At 39.6% G+C, this 19,441-nt stretch overlaps 1 protein-coding gene across 1 annotated transcript; it reads right to left on the bottom strand.

Annotated features, from left to right (window-relative positions):
• Window positions 1-1,290: 1,290 nt before the first annotated feature.
• On the bottom strand, window positions 1,291-18,496 carry CCDC57 (coiled-coil domain containing 57). The gene is made up of 8 exons (XM_058039069.1): window positions 18,445-18,496; window positions 13,820-13,982; window positions 12,729-12,863; window positions 10,550-10,736; window positions 9,516-9,616; window positions 5,992-6,220; window positions 5,214-5,350; window positions 1,291-1,567 (listed from the first exon to the last, which is right to left on the bottom strand). Exons 1-8 carry the CDS (start codon window positions 18,450-18,452, stop codon window positions 1,388-1,390), a joined length of 1,140 nt encoding a protein of 379 aa, XP_057895052.1. The 5' UTR covers window positions 18,453-18,496; the 3' UTR covers window positions 1,291-1,387.
• Between the last annotated feature and the right edge of the window lie 945 nt (window positions 18,497-19,441).

Here is a 19,441-nt window from a genome sequence, read left to right as displayed (position 1 = left end):
ATTTTGAAAGCCCTTTTAAATATTATTTTTTCTTGTGAGCTACTAAAGATGGTTCATTGCCTTCATACACTGGTTTAAAAATAGATGTAACATAGGCTGGATGGGACCTGTGGGTGAAATGTCACAGTGCTTATCACTCCCTACTCAGAATGTATCTTGACACAGCTTGTGTCCATTTGCCACTTTTCACGGTGCATCTCTAAGAGTCTGGTTCTGTCTTCTCCAAAATCCCTCACTGGAGAGTTAAAAAGCACCAATCAGACCACTCACCTACTCTTTTCTACACTGAACAACCCAGTTCTCTAAACCTCTTCTTGTGTAATGTGTTCCCATGCCCCAGCCATTTAGTGGCTCTCCACTGGACTCCAGTTTGTCACACTTTTGTACAAGAGGGTCCAAAGGTGGACGCAGTGGCCTCACAAGTGTCAAATTTAGGGGAGCAAATCACTTCCCTTAATCCAGTGATTGCATTCTTGTTCCTGCAGTCTGTATGTGATTAATTGCATATGAATATGAGTGTACAGTTCTCAAACAGACACATTTTTATCTGCCCCAGCTAAGTTTTAGACTATGTCAAAAGTGGAATTTGCATTCTACAGGAGTACTTAAAAACAGTGAAGAAGTATTTGCAATGAAGGCATTTAAACCACTCAGCTATATGGACATTCCTCTTAATTCTTACTTCTGCTGGCAACCGTGAAATTCCCTTCAAGTAACTCATTCAGATTCTGATCACAGGGCTGTAACAACAGGAGCAGTATGTAAAAGAATTAGTGAATGACAACAGAATCCACCGTAATTCCACACTTCTAGAAGAGTCAAATATTGTGACTGCTTTACAAAGCAGGCTTACCCTGGCTGGTGTTCTTTTGAGGACTGAGTAGAGAATGGCTTGATCCCATATCTAAAATTTGACAGAAATTATGCATTCTAGATGAAGAAAGCTGAACCTGTTGGACATGACTAGGACTCTGACTGAGCAGCTGCGTTTGAAAAATCTCTGTGGTGGTATCTTCCTTTGTTGCTGAGAATGTATCTGGCCCATGATTTTCAATAGAGAAAACCTGTTAAAATCCAAACACAATCTTACAGACATACATACATTTCACATCAAAGAGATCAGAAAATTGGTTACATTTCATAGTGGCATCTTGGACTTGGAAAGAAAGAGGATTTCGGCAAGAGGCAAGACAAAAGAAAATTATTATTTTTAATTTTGAAAGGTTGTACAAGAAGATTAATTACAACATCATGGCAGTGATTGAGAAACCCTAGTTTATTTAGTGTTAATAAATACTATTTTGTACAGGAACAATGCATAACAAAGACAACGCATTTAAAAAAGACATAGGTTTTTAAGTCTTCGAGGAGATGACTGTTGAGCAATTCAAACTGAAAAAGCCAAATGAAGGTGAATTACATTGGTCATAAAACTGCACTGTACCTCACTGGATGGTAATCCTGTTTCTTCTCCACAGCTGCTTGGAGCTTCCTCTTCCTTTAAGCTAGGGCAGGCAGTAAGAGAAGTGAACCTTGAAGGTTGCTGTTGCCTTGTGCACTGCAGCTCCTAATGTGAAATATTACATTAACACAAGTAATTCATGGTCCCTAAAACTAAATCCTTATAGCTCAGTTTGCTGTTACACTGCTAGATTTAAAATAATCAGTTATAAATAATATTAAACTAAGTTATGTTCTCTTCGGATCAACAGGGTCAAACTACCTTTATAATAAACCTAGTATCAAATCTGTTCAATATCTACATTTCCTGGTGCTGTTACTATCACCTTGCTTGTTGCTCAAGCTTATATCATCGGGGTCCTTCACTTTCATATTTTCCCGTGATTAAACTACAGAAGAAAAACTCCAAAACAATACCTAAAACCCCAACTAAAATAAAGCAGCTATGGAAAAGTAAATAGTCAGCAGCCAAAATGAAGTAATTTACCTCTCACAGTTTCACCAACTTTCAACTTGTAGCAACTAAAGTGAGATTTGATGAAAAGCTAACTGCTTCAGCCCTGTCAAAGGAGATGCAAATAAACACTGAAGTCTTCTGTTATGTAATTAAGACTAAAGAAAAACGTAAGCCCATCACATAAAGTAATTGACAGTAAAATTCCTGTAGCATTGACAGTAATAAATTTTCTTGGTTTTTTATAAGGATCAAGATCTTGGAATGCAGGAGCAAATGTAGCCCGACCAGTAAGAGGGTTGCCTAGAATCAAAACACCCAAACTAGAATAATAGTATTCTTTGGAAAGTCAATCTGGAGCTCAGCTTTTGTGTAGGAGCTGAAGCCTCAGCAGATATATTCTGAGTAAAGAGCGGCCTGGAATGAGAGTATGAGCTTGGATGTAAGAAGGGCTATGCTTTCTAGTATAGGCATTATGGACTCAAAGGTTCCAGAGGTGGAAAGATCCTCAATGACAGCCATTTCAGCCATGACCTCCAAGCAACCCATCAGCTGAAGCAGTTGAACTACTACTCCCAGCATTTAGCTCACCATCTGGAAAGTCACAGCCAAATTCTACCTCTCCAAGTGCCATAGTCATACAGTATTTTAAAAATATATTTATTCTAACAAAAGTAAGAATCATCTTTAATGATTTTTAACAGAACATGGGAGACATGAGATATGTAGAAAAATACAAACACAGTATCTTGCTCATTAAAAATAAGGCAAGAGAAGATTGGGATGGATGGATATGACTATTCATTGGTCTTAATTTGAGAGTCAGCAAAGTTCTAAGGTGAGCTATGAAAGAAAGAATAATTAAAGAGGTGGAAAAGGAAAAAAACCGTGGTTTTGAATTTTGGTAATTTTGCCCAGATCTGGAAGTCACTTTTATGTATGTTTGGTATAACCATTTAGCGAATTTTTTTCAGACCTCAATACCAGCAGTGCACAGATGAAACAAGCAGGTCACAAGAGGTCTCCTCAAGTGGTTTGCTGAACCTGAATTTCTTTGTAAAAATTATTTCCAGTGTTAGCATTTAATGAACAGGTCACTATTTCTGAAACAGAGAACTGAAAGTTCAAGTGAACAAAGGATGCCAATCTTGTGACTTTAGGTTAATGAGATGATCACAAGCATACAGAAAAAATTATAAATCCACAAGCACGCTGAGGCATTCCACAAAATAGCAAACAGCCAAAAAGATGATCAGTGAATTGGAACATTGGATGTAGAAGACGAGGTTGGGGCAGCTGGCCTTGCTGGCCTCCAGAAGAGATAGATTAATCTTTTCAACATGTATAAGCATCTGATGAGGATGTTATAAGGAGATAAGGATGACTGAGTTGGAGACATCTCAGTGCTGTACAGTGGAAGACCAAGGGATAATGAGCAAAAAGGTAAGTACAGGACACCTCGCTTAAGTATAAGGGGGAAGAAAACCCCAAACAAACGACAGCCTTCTTTATTGTGAGGGGGACCAAACCCTGGAACAACTTGCACAGAGTGGTTCCCAGAGGAAGTGTTTCCTCAGCGAAACTTGGTTAATAATTCTACTAGAGTTTTATACCTCAGAGCAACAACCTCACCCTTTCTAAAAGAACACTGTTTACTGCCTTCAAAACTACAACAACAATCAACTGCTCTGACTCAATCCTCACAGGAACAAATCTGCTGATCGATTAAGTAAAGTACATAGTGAAATCCTGACTATCGAAGTTACTGGGAGGTCTGCCACTAACTACTAGGGAAGCCAGGATTTTTTTCATTAGTCTCTCTGATAAAAGCTGCAATTTAACTATGAAATGTTGCATTTTAATTACAAAATATATGAGACAGGTTAGCTATATATCTTGCTTTTATAGATGGAAAAGGTGCTATTACAGTTATTTGGACATGGGTGCTTTAAAATCCCACCATTGTGAGTATTTGGAAATACCCCGAATGATTAATCATTTTAAAGTTTATGTTAGAACATAGTGCAAATCCTTCAAACAGCCTTTCCTGCTCAGTTAAAAGTAAGCCTTACAAAATTTGTAATTTAGGATTGCATTTACACTGCATAAATGTATTTGTTTCTGAAATACCTTGATTGAAGATAATGTTTAAAAATATTACTTTTGAAGTCCCAAACCATTTAAACTTATGGGGAACCATCTGGCTTGTGGCCAGTCACTAATGGTGTTTGCCAGGGCTCAATTTTAGGGTCAATATTCTCCAGTCTTTGATCAATGACCTGGATGCATGAGTTGAGTGTGCACAAAGTTGGCTGATGATACTAAATGAGAAGGACTCATTGATTCCCTTCTGGCTAGAGAGACCTTACAAAGACACCTCGATATACTGTAATGCTTGGTAATCACCAGCTGCATGAAATTTAATGAGAGCAAAAAGGCTGGATTCTGTACCTGGGACTACAGGCATGGACTGCATACATTTGAGGGACAAGAGGCTGAAGTGCAGCCCTGAAGAAAGGGTTTTGATTGTTGGCAAGCTCAACATGAGTCAACAGTGCATCCTGCTGGCCGGGAGGACCAGCTGTGTCTTCGGTGTGTTAAGCACAGCACAGCTAACCGGCCAAAAGAAGCTAATGGCCCACTACGCTCAGCATTGATATGGCCTTACCTCAAGTACTGTGTGCATTTTTGGGCTCCACAATATGAGAAGAATGTAAAAATATTAGAAAAAATGTCCAAAGGAGGGCAACAAAGATGGTGTAAAGGTTAGATGGCTAGATTTATGAGGAGTGGCTGGGGATATTTGGCTTGTTCAACTTAAAAAAGAAGCGGCTGGCAGATGACCTCATTGCTCTCTATAACTTCCTTTCATGATGGAAGAGTAGGAAGCACTGATTTTTGTTTTTGGTGTCTGGTGATAGGATGTGAAGGAATGGCTTAAATCTGCATCAGGAAAAATTCAGACAATTCTTCCCTGAGAGGGTGGTCAAGCAGTGGAACAATCTCCCCAGGGTGTGGTCATGGACCCCGAGCCTTTCTGTGCTCAAAAAACATTTGGGACAATGCCTCTAACTTAAATGGCTTAACTTCTAGGTTGTCCTGTGTGACATCAGGGTGCAAAGATCCTCATGGGTTCCTTCCAGCTCCAGATATGCAACGATTCTACAGAATCTTCCAAAGATAGATTTGAGCTAAACTCAGTCAGAGTAATTTAAATGCAGAATTTTAGGTTATATTAATGGAATCAGAACTGGGTTAATGGCTTATTATCGTTAAATTTCAAACCGCATACAATTACCTGTGTTGTGAGTCTGTGCTGTAGATGCTTTAGAACTGATAGCTGACACTGTGTTCTTTTGACGAGTTCTCTTGGAAGAAGACTACCAGAGGCAATACAAACTGTGCAGCGTTTAGAGCTAACAGGATGCCAGACTCCTATAAAAGAGAGAATATACCGAGGAAGGCATTCTTTGTTGATATTTTGTCAACCATATTGCATTTCCAGTAAGTGTTTACAGCAGATAATAAATGAACCACAGAACACAAGCCTTCTCATTGCAAATGCAGAAATGGGCCTCATGCTTTTTTCCCTTTATTTCATTGCCAGAAAAACTGTGCATGGAACTTAGATATCCGCAGTGAAATCTTTTTACATTATATATACTTTTAATTCAAGTTTACAGTAAACTTATTCTGCTTTCTCTTCCACTTTCCTAAAGCATTAGTTTTTATTCCAAGAAATACAATACCTCTTTTCTGCTCATAAACAAAGTCTTACAGTTCCAGTTCCCGCACTGACATCTAGGCACCAGAGAGTTCTTCATCTAAGATGTTTATCAGCAAAAGTCACTACACAGACTTTTGTTCTATCTTAGCATCTCCTATCCTAACCCTAATCTTACTTACAAGCATTAGTACCACAGTCTCACATGAGCTATGTAGATCAAGGATCACTAAGGTTCAGCACCTTTTTTTCATAATGTAGCCTAGCTTTCTTCAGCTCAGAGGATGAACTGATTCCCTGTCAATTTTATTCTAAATATATAAGCTAGCACTTTCCTTTAGAATAAATTTACCTTCCTTTAACACCATTCCAAATTCTGCCCTGAGTCTGTTTCCCATTTCAATCAGCTGCCGCTTTTCTTGGCTCAGAATTGAAATTTTTCTTGCTGCTTCCTTGAGTTTATTTTGCATTCCTTGTAGAGTGTGTTTGACACTATATTGACAACCATTACCAGTACCTACATCGGGTAGCTGTTGTCCAAAATTGACCATGTTTTCTTCAAGAACTTTGGGTTCTGCCCCCTAAATAAAACAGATAATGCTTATAATAAATATTTTGAAAATGCGGTCTGCAGGTTCAGAGATTTGTACAAATATGCATGAGAGATCAGTTGAAGAAAAAGTGTAAAATTGAAGGCTACAGTCCATTTTTTCGGGCCCATTTTCCAGATTTTTTTAGCAGTATTGGGCAAATTAAACTGTGAAGCAAAACACTGTAACAGCCTGAGACATTCCCACAGATATTGTCAACTGTAAGTGTAAAATAATACACATAGGATAAACACTGTATAACTGTTAACTAAAAAGCACTTAATTTTAAGATAAAATGTGGAAAAAAGCTCTTCACACCAAATAGCAATCTGCTACAAATCCTTCTTTGTTTAATCCTTGTGTACATTGTTTTATCATTTGTACACACAAACAAAAGGGGTAGATATAACTTAAAACATTTACTGAAAAGTAAAGATTCTACAATGTTATGTCTCTGGCAATCTGAGTCCACCTGCACATACACATACTGGTAAGGTATATACCCAAAAGATCGCATCCTTGTTTTTCAAGGTCTGTCTGTCTTCTTTCAGCCCCCGCAGAGGAGACTTTTTGATAGCCATTTAAATAGTCATCATTCACTGAATAGTCATCTCTCCATAAAGATTTTACATTTCACACATTGCCATAAGGATCTGAATGTATCACATGCACTAAAATTGTTTTACAATTACTCATTGGTATGTTTACCCTTTTACATATAAACTAGCTAACTGTGCAATCTCAATCAGTTTTCAACTAAATCACCCTAAACACTATGATTCAAGAAGTACACATTGAAAGCTATTATCCATACTGAGAAAAAAATCAAACCATTGTTGCCTTATTGTGCCATGCAACTCCCATGCTCTTATTTCTTTGGATAGTTTTACCATTAAAAGGAAGGCTCTTGAGAACTTACTGAGAAAGCATGCCAGCCTACAAAGAGTATGGGGGAGAAAGGTAGAGAAATTAGTACAGGACTAGAGTCTAAAAATTCTAAGACACCAAAGTGAAAGGAAAAATAAACTGCACTTTGACACATATCTAGCAGTTTGTATAAAAGCAAGTAACACAAGTAGCTGGGAGCATGTGTTGATCTGTTGGAAGGTAAGAGGGCTCTGCAAGAGACCAGGAATGATTGGAAGGATGAGCAGAATCCAATAAAATGATGTTTAATAAATCCAAGTGCTGAGTCCTGCATTTGGCCACAATAACCCCCTGCAGCGTTCTAGGCTGGGACGGTGTGGCTGGACAGTGCCCAGGCAGAAAGGGACCCAGGGGGTACTGGCTGATAGCAAACTGAACATGAGCCAGCAGTGTGCCCTGGTGGCCAAGAAGGCCAATGGCATCCTGGCCTGGATCAGGAATGGTGCGGCCAGCAGGAGCAGGGAGGTCATCCTTCCCCTGCACTCAGCACTGGTGAGGCTGCACCTCCAGCGCTGTGTCCAGTTCTGGCCCCTCAGTTTGGGAAGGACCTTGGGACGCTCGAGAGCATCCAGAGGAGGCAACGAGGCTGGAGAGGGGCTGGGAACACAAACCCAGTGAGGAACCACTGAGGGAGCTGGGGGTGCTCAGCCTGGAGAAAAGGGGACTCAGAGGTGTCCTTATCAGTCTCTTAGAGCACCCTGAAAGGAGGTTGTAGTCAGGTGGGGTTGGTCTCTTTCACCAGGCAGCAACTGGCAGAGAGCACACAGCCTTAAGCTGCACAGAGGAAAATATAGGATGGATATTAGGAAAAAGTTCTTTACAGAAAGGGTGATAAAGTTCGGGAATGGGGAGGTGGTAGAGTCACCGTCCCTGGATGTGTTTAAAAAAAGCCTGGATGTGGCACTGGGTGCCAGGGTTGAGTTGAGCTGTTGGGGCTCAGTTGGATTCGATGATCTTGAAGGTCTCTTCCAACCCAGTGATTCTGTGTGATTGTGTGTGTGTGATTGTGAAATTATTACAGTCTACCTTCGTTGGTGAAATTGGCATACTAAAGCTTAACATAAAGCAAGGTGAAGGCAATGACCAGTCATGGGACCACTGGCTGTCACGCTGTGGATCACCTTCACTGGATCAAAAGACAAAAGCACATCACCTGGCTGGGGCAAGGAATGCCATTTGCTTAAACTTATTTTCCCTGAACTTTTCTGAAAAATATTCCACAGCATTGCACAGAACATTTTTTTTTTCAGACTGTAAGCTGTAGAATTAGGAGTGGAACTCAGAAATCTTTTAACCTTTAGACCCAGAGCAAAATTCTGCAGTACAAAACAGAGAAAACACTGAAAAGATGGATACTAAAAAAGAGTGGGAAGAAGAACTCTCCTCGGAGCTGATACAAAAGACAAATAGAAAAATATATGTACAAGCAAAAGTTTACATGCTATTTTTACTAGTTTCCACAATAAACTTTTCTCTTCTTCTTTAGTGCTGAAGCCTATAATTTCCAGATTGTAATCACAGAAACTCTGTTATTTTAAATGGAAAAAAGAAAACTATCACTATATGGCTTTGCTTACTGACTTCACCTGCACCCCTATGTTTAGTTACCATTATTGCTCAACAGATTCCGAGCTCCCTGAGGTAGAAATATTTTTGCCTGTAATTCTTCATGGCCCTAAGTACATCCTTAGTATGCAATTAAAAAATAAATGTAAGAAGCACAGAGAAAGAGTAGAAAAGTGCTAATGATAAACAATTGAAAAATCCCATAAGAAAGTAAAATTAAGTATTGCCCATTGTTTTTAAGATATTTTCAGGACTGCTTTCAGCTCAGTCTATGTCTAAGAAGGCTTGTTATGTACTGAAAAAACTAAAAATAAAGCAGACCGAAAAAATAGGCAAGAAACAATAGTCCAGCTTCAGTGAAGACAGCATCAACTACAATTCCAGCATTTTATTCACTTGAAGTTTTGGCCTGCATATCCCCTATTTGCTACATGTCTGAACATATAAAGCATAAGTAATTCAGCATTAAAATATGGATTTGCAATGAAAAACCTGAAGCAGTAACACACAGTAGTTTAAGCATTTGCAAGTAGGAAAAAAAAACCCATCAAGACCAGCTTGCAAGATCAGAAGTGACTTGTGCCAAGGGTTGACTGGTCAAAATTTATTGCCTGGAAAGAATAAGAGTAAGTTTGGCTAAAAAAATCTTTGCTGGCTTTCATCTGACCAATCACATAAGCACATATTACTTCCATTTATAATACTTACTCAAACAATAACAATACACTCGGTATTTAATTACACACCTGCACATACATACAGATATTTTTAGGTGGTTTAAATCTCAACATACCTCTTCCATGTCTGGGTTTACTAAACAATCCAACTTAGCTGAACTGACTTTGATGTTGCTCAGTGTGGTTCCAGTTGAAATTTTGTTTGTGTTTAATGAACCTAAAAGAGGAGGATAATAGGAATGTATATGTATTTATAGAGAGTTTAGACTTTCATAGCAAGAGCTGCTTCAGAACACTGTCTTATGCATATAAATGTCTAGTTTGTCTAGTTACAGAATCATAAAACCATAGATTTAGGTTGGAAAAGACCTTTAAAATCATCAAGTGAATCCAGTGACCTAACACTGCCAAGTCCTTCACTAAATCACATCTTCAAATGTCCACACACACATACCTTTTAAACACCTCCAGGGATGGTAACTCAACCATTTCCCTGGGCAGCCTGTGCTTGAATAAGCCTTTTCAAAAAGAAAATTTTAATACTTAACTACTTAATATTTCATAATTTTTAATATTTAATTAAAAATATACAATCTAAACTTCCTCCGGCATAACTTGAGGTTATTTCTGTTGTCCTATTGCTTATTACTAGGAAACAGAGACTGATCCCCACCTCACAACAACTCCCTTTCAGGTAGTTGTAGATAGTAGTAAGTTCCCCCTGAACCTCCTTTTGTACACCATTTCAGTAGACAGACTGTAAATGGACTGTAAACCACCATGGCAGGGGGGGTTGGACTAGGAGATCTTTAAAGATCCCTTCCAATCCAAGCCATTCTGTGATTCTACATACTGGCTTCGCTATCAGGAATTCTGTAATATACATATAATTGCTTTATTCTTGCAAAATCAAGACATGATTGCTTTTCTAGTGGTAATTTTGTAGTGACTTATACCGTGTGTGTGTGTGTGTGTGTTTCTTTTCACTAATAATTGTTTTGTAAACAGAATCTCAGACCACTGTGTTCTTGTGTATGGTGCAATCAAATTACAATTTTTACACACTCATGGATTGGGGAGCCTTCATAGGTTATGACTAGACTCCTAAACTTCCTTAACTGAATTTAAAGTTCTTTGTCAAGAGTTTCACCTTGCTCTGTAAACTGTCTGTCTTCTGTTTGAGGAAGAGAAGACAACATCTGCTCATCAAGACTCTCCATTTCTTTCCTCATTTGTGCAATAGCAGCCCGAAGGCTGGCGTTCTGTTCCTGCAGCTTTTTTATTTCCAAAGCAGGGATATATTTATACAGAGAACTTTCCTCATCATACGGAAATATCTGGAAAATAAAAGTACAAGACAAAAAGAACCCTTCATTAATAAGTGACACATATTCTCTCCACACCACCACCACACACACAGATCCTAATACTTTCAACCCATGAATATATGTGGGAGAAAAGTACCATAGAAGGAGAATAAATGTGTTTTTTTATTGAAGATTTGCCTGGGAAAGAAGTGCTGTACTGAGAACATCATAGGAGGAGGTACACATGGAGAGGACCATGGCGCCAGAGCTGTTTTATAACTGGTGTTCTGCAGGTGTGGTTTATCTGTCTTCCATGTGCAGGTAAACCTTCCCCTTAAGGAACTTATGGGCTCAATAGCAGTCTCCTTTCTGACTTGTCAAATTCTTGAAAGTGTCATTGGAGATCATCTGTTGACAATAACATTGTTCTGGTTTAAAACAGAGATATTTCCCAAGGAAGAGGGGAATGTCCCTGGAATGGAAAGATCTCCTCCTTCCTCCGAATTATTATGAATTTGAAATTACGGGGCTTCCAGGCAAAGATGTAGAAAAAAGAATAACAGTTCTTTACAAGGATAAGAAGAAAATCCACTAACAGCCTTTGCCCGCCCATCAAGCATTTCCCCATTGGTGTAATTACGACGACAACCGACAAGGGGCGCTGTAGGCTGCGGTGACTCTGCCGCGGCGTCAGCTGCAAGATCGGGACCTCCCCGCTGATGATGGCAGCTCAGGTGAGAGCGAGGGAAGAAGGATTGAGTCCCTCAGACACCCACGCCAGCAGTGATCGGTCTTCGGCATCGCTGACGGCAGCTGGTACACGCTGGGAAGGGAGGCCGGGCTTTATGATGTCCCACTACGGAACAGAGAAGAGGTGCGGCGGACGTGCTGCTCCAGCTTCAGGGGCCTTCCAAGCGGCGGTTCCGGGAGGAGGGCGGAGGGAATGGCTTCCCCAGGCACCCGCGGGGACTGTGCTGGTCTCCGTCGGCGCTGGCAGCCCGCGAAGTCTCAGTCAATGGAGCCGCCCTTTCTCTCTTGCAAGCAACAGACTCAGAAGCCGGCGGCAGGCGGAGCTCCGCGGCAGGGTTGAAAGACCACTGCGCAGGACAGGTCCCAGACGAAGAAAATCCACACGACCGTCTCTGCTCCCAACAGGGCAAGCACTACCCACCCCCAGCTAAGAAACTGCCAGAATATGTCTGCACCCTCCCCCTGCTTCTCCCACTCCCCCGGAACCATTACAATGGTATGCCAAGGCCACGTCTTTTGTCTCTGGATCGCTGTCCATTCACCATCTCCCTGACAACAAATGGGAAGAAAATTCCCGGGGAAAAAACAAAAACCAACCAAACAAAACCAAAACTGCTTTTTCTTAGCAAGCTCTGGTAACATGCTCTGAACTGGTCACTGCTGAGCACCTGTAGCCACCCAGCAGAGTGCACTGCAGCATACACTTTGCTTTCACTCTTACCAAAGGCAGTTTTCTACTATTAATGCATTATCCTTCAGCATGACTTCAAACCAGCATTACATTTAAAACTTTGAATGGCTTTTTAAAATATAAGCAATTTAAGAGGCAGCAATGAAAGGAAAACTAGCTAGTGATATTCAAATACAAAACATTAAAATATTTTAAACGGCTGGCATATTAGTATTTTGAAACATTGCCTTTAAGTTTTAACTTTTAAACTTTAAAATCTACCCTGAACTGCACAGAACCTCAGGAATGAGGTTCCAGAAATTCATTCTTCCCATTTGATTGCCACGGTGGTACAGTATGTTGTCACATTTTGGAGCAGCTGTCTATATTCAGCTTCCTCCTTTTGCTAGTGAGTAATGAATGAGAGTCATAATTAATCCCATGGCACCCAATCTATGTGTTTTCCAGGACAGATATGCCTATATTTTGAATGAAACATATGAAACAGATGAACTGCCTACAGTAAGTTCAGTGGAAACAAGGCCCATAATATTGTTATCTTAGAATGAATTCATCCATGTCTACACTAAGTGTTGTCTAACCTGTTTCTCCCCTTCAGGTGAAATACTGTGATTAAACGATGCTTGTATTGTCTGTTCTCTCTCAACAGTAAAAGCAGAAAGAACACTCTTCACTTCATGCAACCTGTAGTCTGTTTTCTGTAGATCACCTTGAACCTGGGACAGAAGGAATGGAGGGGAGGCAGAGGATGTCAGTAGCTCAAGGACAAAGGGATAAAAAAAAGGAAAGGTAAGGACTGGAAAGGGAAAGGGAAAGGGAAAGGGAAAGGGAAAGGAAAAGGGAAGTTAAAAGAAAAAGAAGGAAATCAAGAATACTTTAAAACATAGTGCAGGGACTTAAGCACATTCCTTTTGTCTCTGTCAAAACTGCCCCAACAGACAAATAATTTAGCATAACTGTCTTATCTTCTTCATGTAAAATGGAAAATTATGATTTATCTCTCTCATGTGTTCACTTGCTGCAGCTATTGATGCCTATGAAAAATTCTGGAAAGACAGTGATAAAATAAAACACTAGAGTAAATGCCAGCATTATGAACTTCAGAAACAAGTGTTTCCTCTGTACCTGTGAGTTCAGTGCAACTGGCATTGAGAATTGTTAGACCATTGTCTAATAGTCTCTAAACAATAAACATGTATTTAATTTTTCAGAAGCTGAAGTTTTTACACTGCACAAAATAGGTGGTTTTTTCCACACAAAAATACCCAAGAGCTTTTCAGAACTAATATTGATCCCTTGATAGAATTCAAGTGGTACTGTGATCTGAAATTCTTTCTGCCCTTGGGCTGCTCTAAGAGACATCTTTCTTCTTTTGCTACAATGGCAAAGGAAAAACATCTCTCAAGCTAACTTGCTTACATGGAAAGGGAGAAAAGGCCACCATTAGAGATTGTTCATGAAAATTAATCTGATTTCTGTTCATGAAAATTAATCTGATTTCTGATACATGCAATGAATTGCTGTACACAATACAGAAATACTGTATTGTAAATTTTACAGGTTTTTGAAAGACAAGTAAACTCATATTTCCCTGAGAAACACCATGGTGACAAACTCCATAGCTCTCTATGCAGTAAATGATTCTTAGACAGTGTTAATTTGAAATTCTCACCTCCTCTCTTGATGAAGATAGGCTGTGTGTTGGATCCTCTGATTTCTGATACCAATTACATTCAGCATTCTCACAGAGCTGCTGCCAGTTAAGTTCTGCTTGCATTTTACTCTGTTTCAGAATCCACTCTAGCTCAGCTGCTGGAGACAGTTGTTGTTTAGACCTATGATACACAGAGCAAAGCTGTTGATTTCAGCAGAATAAAAACTAAGGGTGTTTTGTGGGTATTTTTTGTTTGTTTGTCATTCTTGGGGGGGAATCACTTGTTGTTAGAAGACTTTACATTTCAAACTCAAGTTCAGTACTACAGAATGTGCGTTTACTGTGAAATTCTCCTGAAGTAACATTGCAAGTTACTCCAAAACATGAAAATTAAAGACAACAGTAAAGATACCACAGTAAAGATACGAACAAATGTGAAATTCTTGCCTCAAAACACCTATGTTTTATAAGTGTATGAAAAACTGTTCATAAAGAGACCATGGATTTTCCAAAAAACTAAATGGTTGCAGTGAGCTGCCATCCAGTGGCTAAACTGATAAAGTATTTTTTAAAGTGTTTGAGAGAAACTACTTAGATGAATTAAATTGATAAAATACAACTGAAAACAAAAGAATGAGATAACAAGGCTTTTTGTCTAATTGATACAAAGTCATGTTAGATTAGGGGGAATAACTGCAGGAGATCCAGTGGCAAGGACGGAAGATGTGCTTCTTTAGTTGTAAGCATAAACAACTGAGATAATTTTTTTCTTCTCCAGTGTGGTAAGAGAAGTCATGTGTATTAGATGATGTAGCCTTACGCTGGTGGACAGCAGCTAACCACCTTTAACATTACAGCTCAACCACAGAAAACACCATAACTTCCAAACCAGTTATCAAATATTCTTCTGGTTCTCACACTTCTTCAGATAGGTTCATAAATTGTCTTTAGGAAGCCCATGAGAAAGAGAGTCCTGGATGAAGATTCATTATTTAAGCAGGACAACTATACTGAGGGCAGCGAGACTTGGATTGGCAGGTGTTGGGTGGAAGACATAATTGCTTAACAATACCGCTTCCATTTATATTATATATTGGTTTGGTTGACAGGACAAAAATTAAGTGTTCTAGGTCTAATGACTAAACACATTCATATGTAAATTAGTAAAAGGAATTCCAATATCAAATGCATTTTTATACAGAGACAAAGAAGGAAAGTTTTGTTTTTCTTTAAAGTTTGTTATATAGAAAGAGATGGTATAATGCCTCCCTAGGGTATCACAGTTGAAGATAAAATTTCACCGTTAGTAAGAATACTAACGTGGTGAAATATAGGAATATAAGAAGGAGAAGCAGGGGGGAAGCACCTTGTAATTAGGAGTATGATAAACAGTGTACATTTATTCATCTTGCCTAAGACTACCTCTGCTTTTTAGATGCTGACCTTTCCTGTAGTTTCAAGGTTAACGAATTTAGCAGCGTGCTTACTACATAAAATAATCTTACGCACTCTCACATTACTAAACATATTCTAAGCAATTCCTTACAAGGGGTAGCTGTCAAACAAGCAAAGTAACAGCTACTACACAAGCAAGGCATAATTTTCTAAACTGTAATTACAAGTGTAATCAATTTTTAGAGAGATAAAACAATAGACCAAAAAAAAAGCTTATACAACTATAGCAATGTTAAACCAGAACATGCTAATAACAAAAAAAACCCCTGAAAAATGATTTCTAGATGGCACTGCAGCAACACAAAATTGCTTTTCCAACATTCTTACACCAATTTCTGCCATCAGTGTCTTCCAGTTCTTGAATCTTTTGCTCCATGTGAAGTTTCAGGTTCACATAATCCTCAAGCAGATGACCTATATGACTATTCTTAGAGCTAACAAAAATAAATTTACATTAAAAAGCATGAGGGATCCACGTATAAAATTTTTTGAACAATAAGATGCTGTAATTTCCTAAAGAAACAGGCACCATAACATCTTTCCCCGTGAGTTAGTGGAAACCAATTATAACAATATATGTTATTTCCCAAACAATCCTTCCAAAGGTTAGTTGCATACAGAATATAGAGGATCTGCTGAAAAGTAGTGCAAGATCTCCACTCAAGTATAACTGAGTTCCTCCTCCACCCAAAATTTTCTGTTAAGAAAAAATTTGCAGAACAAGGGCTGACCAGCAGAAATCTGATCTTTTAGATACATTTGAAAATAGAAGCATCTCTGTATCTTTTCCCCTCCTCTCCCAATATTCTTAATTGCTATCAACAAAAAAGTTTCTCTGCGATCCAGTGGAAAAATACCAGTAACGTCAGGATCAAATCTGAGGAGCTGATACTGCTATCAAGTGAGTTCTCTAATGATACACTGAACCTTTAAAGCTCTGCATTAATCCCTTAAAGACTTAACAGGTTTGCAGCAGCCTGTCACACAGCCAAACAAACCTGTATTACTATCGTGCTGTTTTGCAACCTTCTATTTACTTTCAACTCTATATTACAGGGTTTTTGTGTAGCTGAATGACCGTTGCAATAGATTAGATAAGACTGATCATATAATACCTACAGAGTCAAAACTCTGAACTAAAACTGGAGAGTAACAAACAGCTAAATGCATATTCACTTTCACATTCTGCTAGATTTTGCTAAAATAAATTTACACTTCACCTGAAGTACTCTGAATCCCATAGCCAGCACTCATGTATACAAACCAAGTCTATCAGAAGTGCTGTCTCAGTGTAGTCTAGACATACATTTTTGCACCTCCCTTGTTCATCCCCAAACCCTTAAGGGCAAGGCAGATCAGAAGAACGACTGCTGTACTGTGATCAGTATCCAGCTCAGCCTGGCAAAGAGGCAATTGCTGGATTTAAGAGACTCAAATTCGTCATTCCAATCCCAAAGGACATGCTCCATGTAAAACACCTAAACTGACTTTAAATGAATTTGCATATGCACCATATTAACATCAATAATTTAGTAATCTTTGATGAATTCCAGAATCTTGACCAGATCACCCACAGTAAATAAAAAAAAAATATTTAAAACTTAGCCAGCCATCTCTACATTATAAATGTAGTTGGATCCAGCACAGTTTACAGCATTTTATTAACAATTACCATTTTAAGCAGAGAATAACCCCAAAGAGACTGTTATTTCTGAAGACAGTAATTACATTAAACAAGAATTATGTGCAGACAGAACAGAAATAAGTGTTTATTCCCTCCACCCTGCAAGCTGCACACATATTTACCTTTTCTTTGAGATATGTATGACGAATCAAGGAACAGTTCAGCCCTCTCTTTCATTAACAATATTAGCTGCTGTGTCCCATTTGTCTGCTTTTAGTTAAAAAGAAAATAATCAACAGAGAGAGCCTGTGCTTTTACATGCAAAACTCTTTACTTGCTTCACATCCACCTCTTCCTGTTGTTTATTCTTCATATTTGCCTCTTATCTGATTATAAATTCTGTAGATGAAAAAACCCATCATTTTTAAGCAGTATGGATGCTTTAAAAAATTGTCATTTCTGTTCAGCTCTCTCCAGAGATTTGGGGAAATATAGCTTCTCTCACTGTACAGTATTATTCTGTGTCACTGCTTGCAGATAATCCCTTCTGAATTAGCACAGGGATGCAGAAAACAAATCAGACAAGCATGCCTTTCAAATAGTGTCTCTTTAATATCTTTAAATGAGAGATTTTTCAGATCAGAAAATGCTACGCAATATCTCTATGCTAAAGGATGTCATAATTTAAATAACATTTTTCTTCACAAACAATCTAGACAACTCCAGGTCTCTGGGATCGAAAAATGAGTCACTGATCGTTGGATGTGAGAAGTATAAAAAAATTCGAGTTTGGTCTTCCCAGGTATACTGAGGAACAAACAGTGCTAAATGACACAATGATCTGATGGTCTTTCAACTCTGCTGGCCAAGATTTCACATTTATCCCTAAGTTAATTAAAACAGTGTTTTCTCTTCGTATTCTGATTCTTGTTGGCAATGTTCAAATCCCACGACCGTGCTAGTGTTAAAGTAACATCTTCATTTGGGTAAGAAGTAGATGACTTTTTAAAAAGTCACAATTATGGATATTCATGAACAGTACTGCCTTCCTGCCTATAACATGCAACACTGAAAGATCTGCTGTTTTAGTATCACATTTTCAGCAACAGTTGTTCCAAATGGATCAGGTAGCTACCACAGTTAAAAAGATTAACTAAATTTGAAGTGCACAGTGGGAGGAAAAGACAATCGAGTGTCGGCAAAAGACAACACTGCCAAGGGAACTGGCTGCCAGGAAGCAGAGCCCACAAGGAAGGATTCCATGGACAGCTCTGAGGCAGAAGAGCAGATGGCAGGCAGACTGTCGAAGATAAACCCGTTAGATGTAGACAGTAGAGAGGAGCACAAGATAGTGCTTTGGACTCAGGGACAGCACAAGAGAGGGCACTTTGCAGCAAGAGTACAGAAAAGAAAGAGGGTCCCCAGAGAGAGAAGAGGGCGCGAGATGCGCAGGCGACGCATCGGGAGCTCCGAAGGACAACCTGCGGCACAACAGGATGCCGTGCGACCGCACTGCCTTCCGATGGAAAAGCCCAGTGGCGACCGGCCTCCTGACGGCACGAACCTCCGCATGGCTCCGCTCCCGGCCGCAGGCCGCTCGGGCCGCAGCGGGCGGGGCCCCGCGGGGGCGGGCCCGTCTCCATGGCGCCGCCGCTGAGGAGCCGCTGCTGCCGCCGCCGCTCCGGCCCTCGCTCACGGAGGCAGTGCCAGCCCCCGTCTGCCTCCCCTCCTGTTTCTCGGTTCCTCGTATTGCATTCACTTCCAGGAACCGGCAGCGTGTTCTCTCCTCCTCGCATTCTCCCCGTTCCGTCCTCACTACTCTCACGCAGCAGCCTCTTCTCTGCTTCGTGTGAGCGCGGGCACGCTCCTTTGCAGCCCCCGTCTCGTTTAGTAAGACCCCCTTCTCCCAAAAGACAGCTAGTACTTCTTCCATACTCTCAGATCTCACTCTCTCGTTCACTTGTCTTCCTATACATTTTGTTTATCCAACCGTTTATTATTAATCAATTTCTCCCTAGCGCAGATCAGGAAGGAGACTCTTTGCCCCTTACGAGTACAGCCGTTAACAGATATGAACAAACTTCCCGTCCTCTTTGAACTCCCACTGCATCATGTGAAAAACTTCAAAAAGCTTGGCACTTAATTATTAAAAACTGTATCCATCAACTAAACTGCTTTACACTGTCTAGGTGAGACAGAGGAAGATGTAACGTGCAGCAGGCCTAAAGCATGATTTTCCCTTAGTCACACTAGATGACTTGCTTGTCTGGAAGTCATGAGGCAAACTTCCTGTAATGTTGTGTCAGTCTTCTGTTTTTCTAGATCATATAAACTTCCAGAAACTCGAATGCTGCACCCAAATGATATCTGAAGTACACTAATTTAGAGAAGATAGAGCATTATCAGTAGTTCTTACATAATTTTCCTTATGTCATCAGAACGGAATTGTGTGTCCAGCCCCATGCCAGTTAAAGAAAGAAGGTGTTTATTTCCACCACTAACAATGAAAATTAGAATCAGAACTAACAATTTGACTTTCGAAATAAAGCAAGTTCCATTTA

This window comes from Melospiza georgiana, chromosome 21 (genome assembly GCF_028018845.1).
Source record: "Melospiza georgiana isolate bMelGeo1 chromosome 21, bMelGeo1.pri, whole genome shotgun sequence".
Classification (NCBI taxonomy): domain Eukaryota; kingdom Metazoa; phylum Chordata; class Aves; order Passeriformes; family Passerellidae; genus Melospiza; species Melospiza georgiana.
Note: the sequence above shows the minus strand (reverse complement) of the source record. Positions and strands in the feature narration are given on the sequence as shown.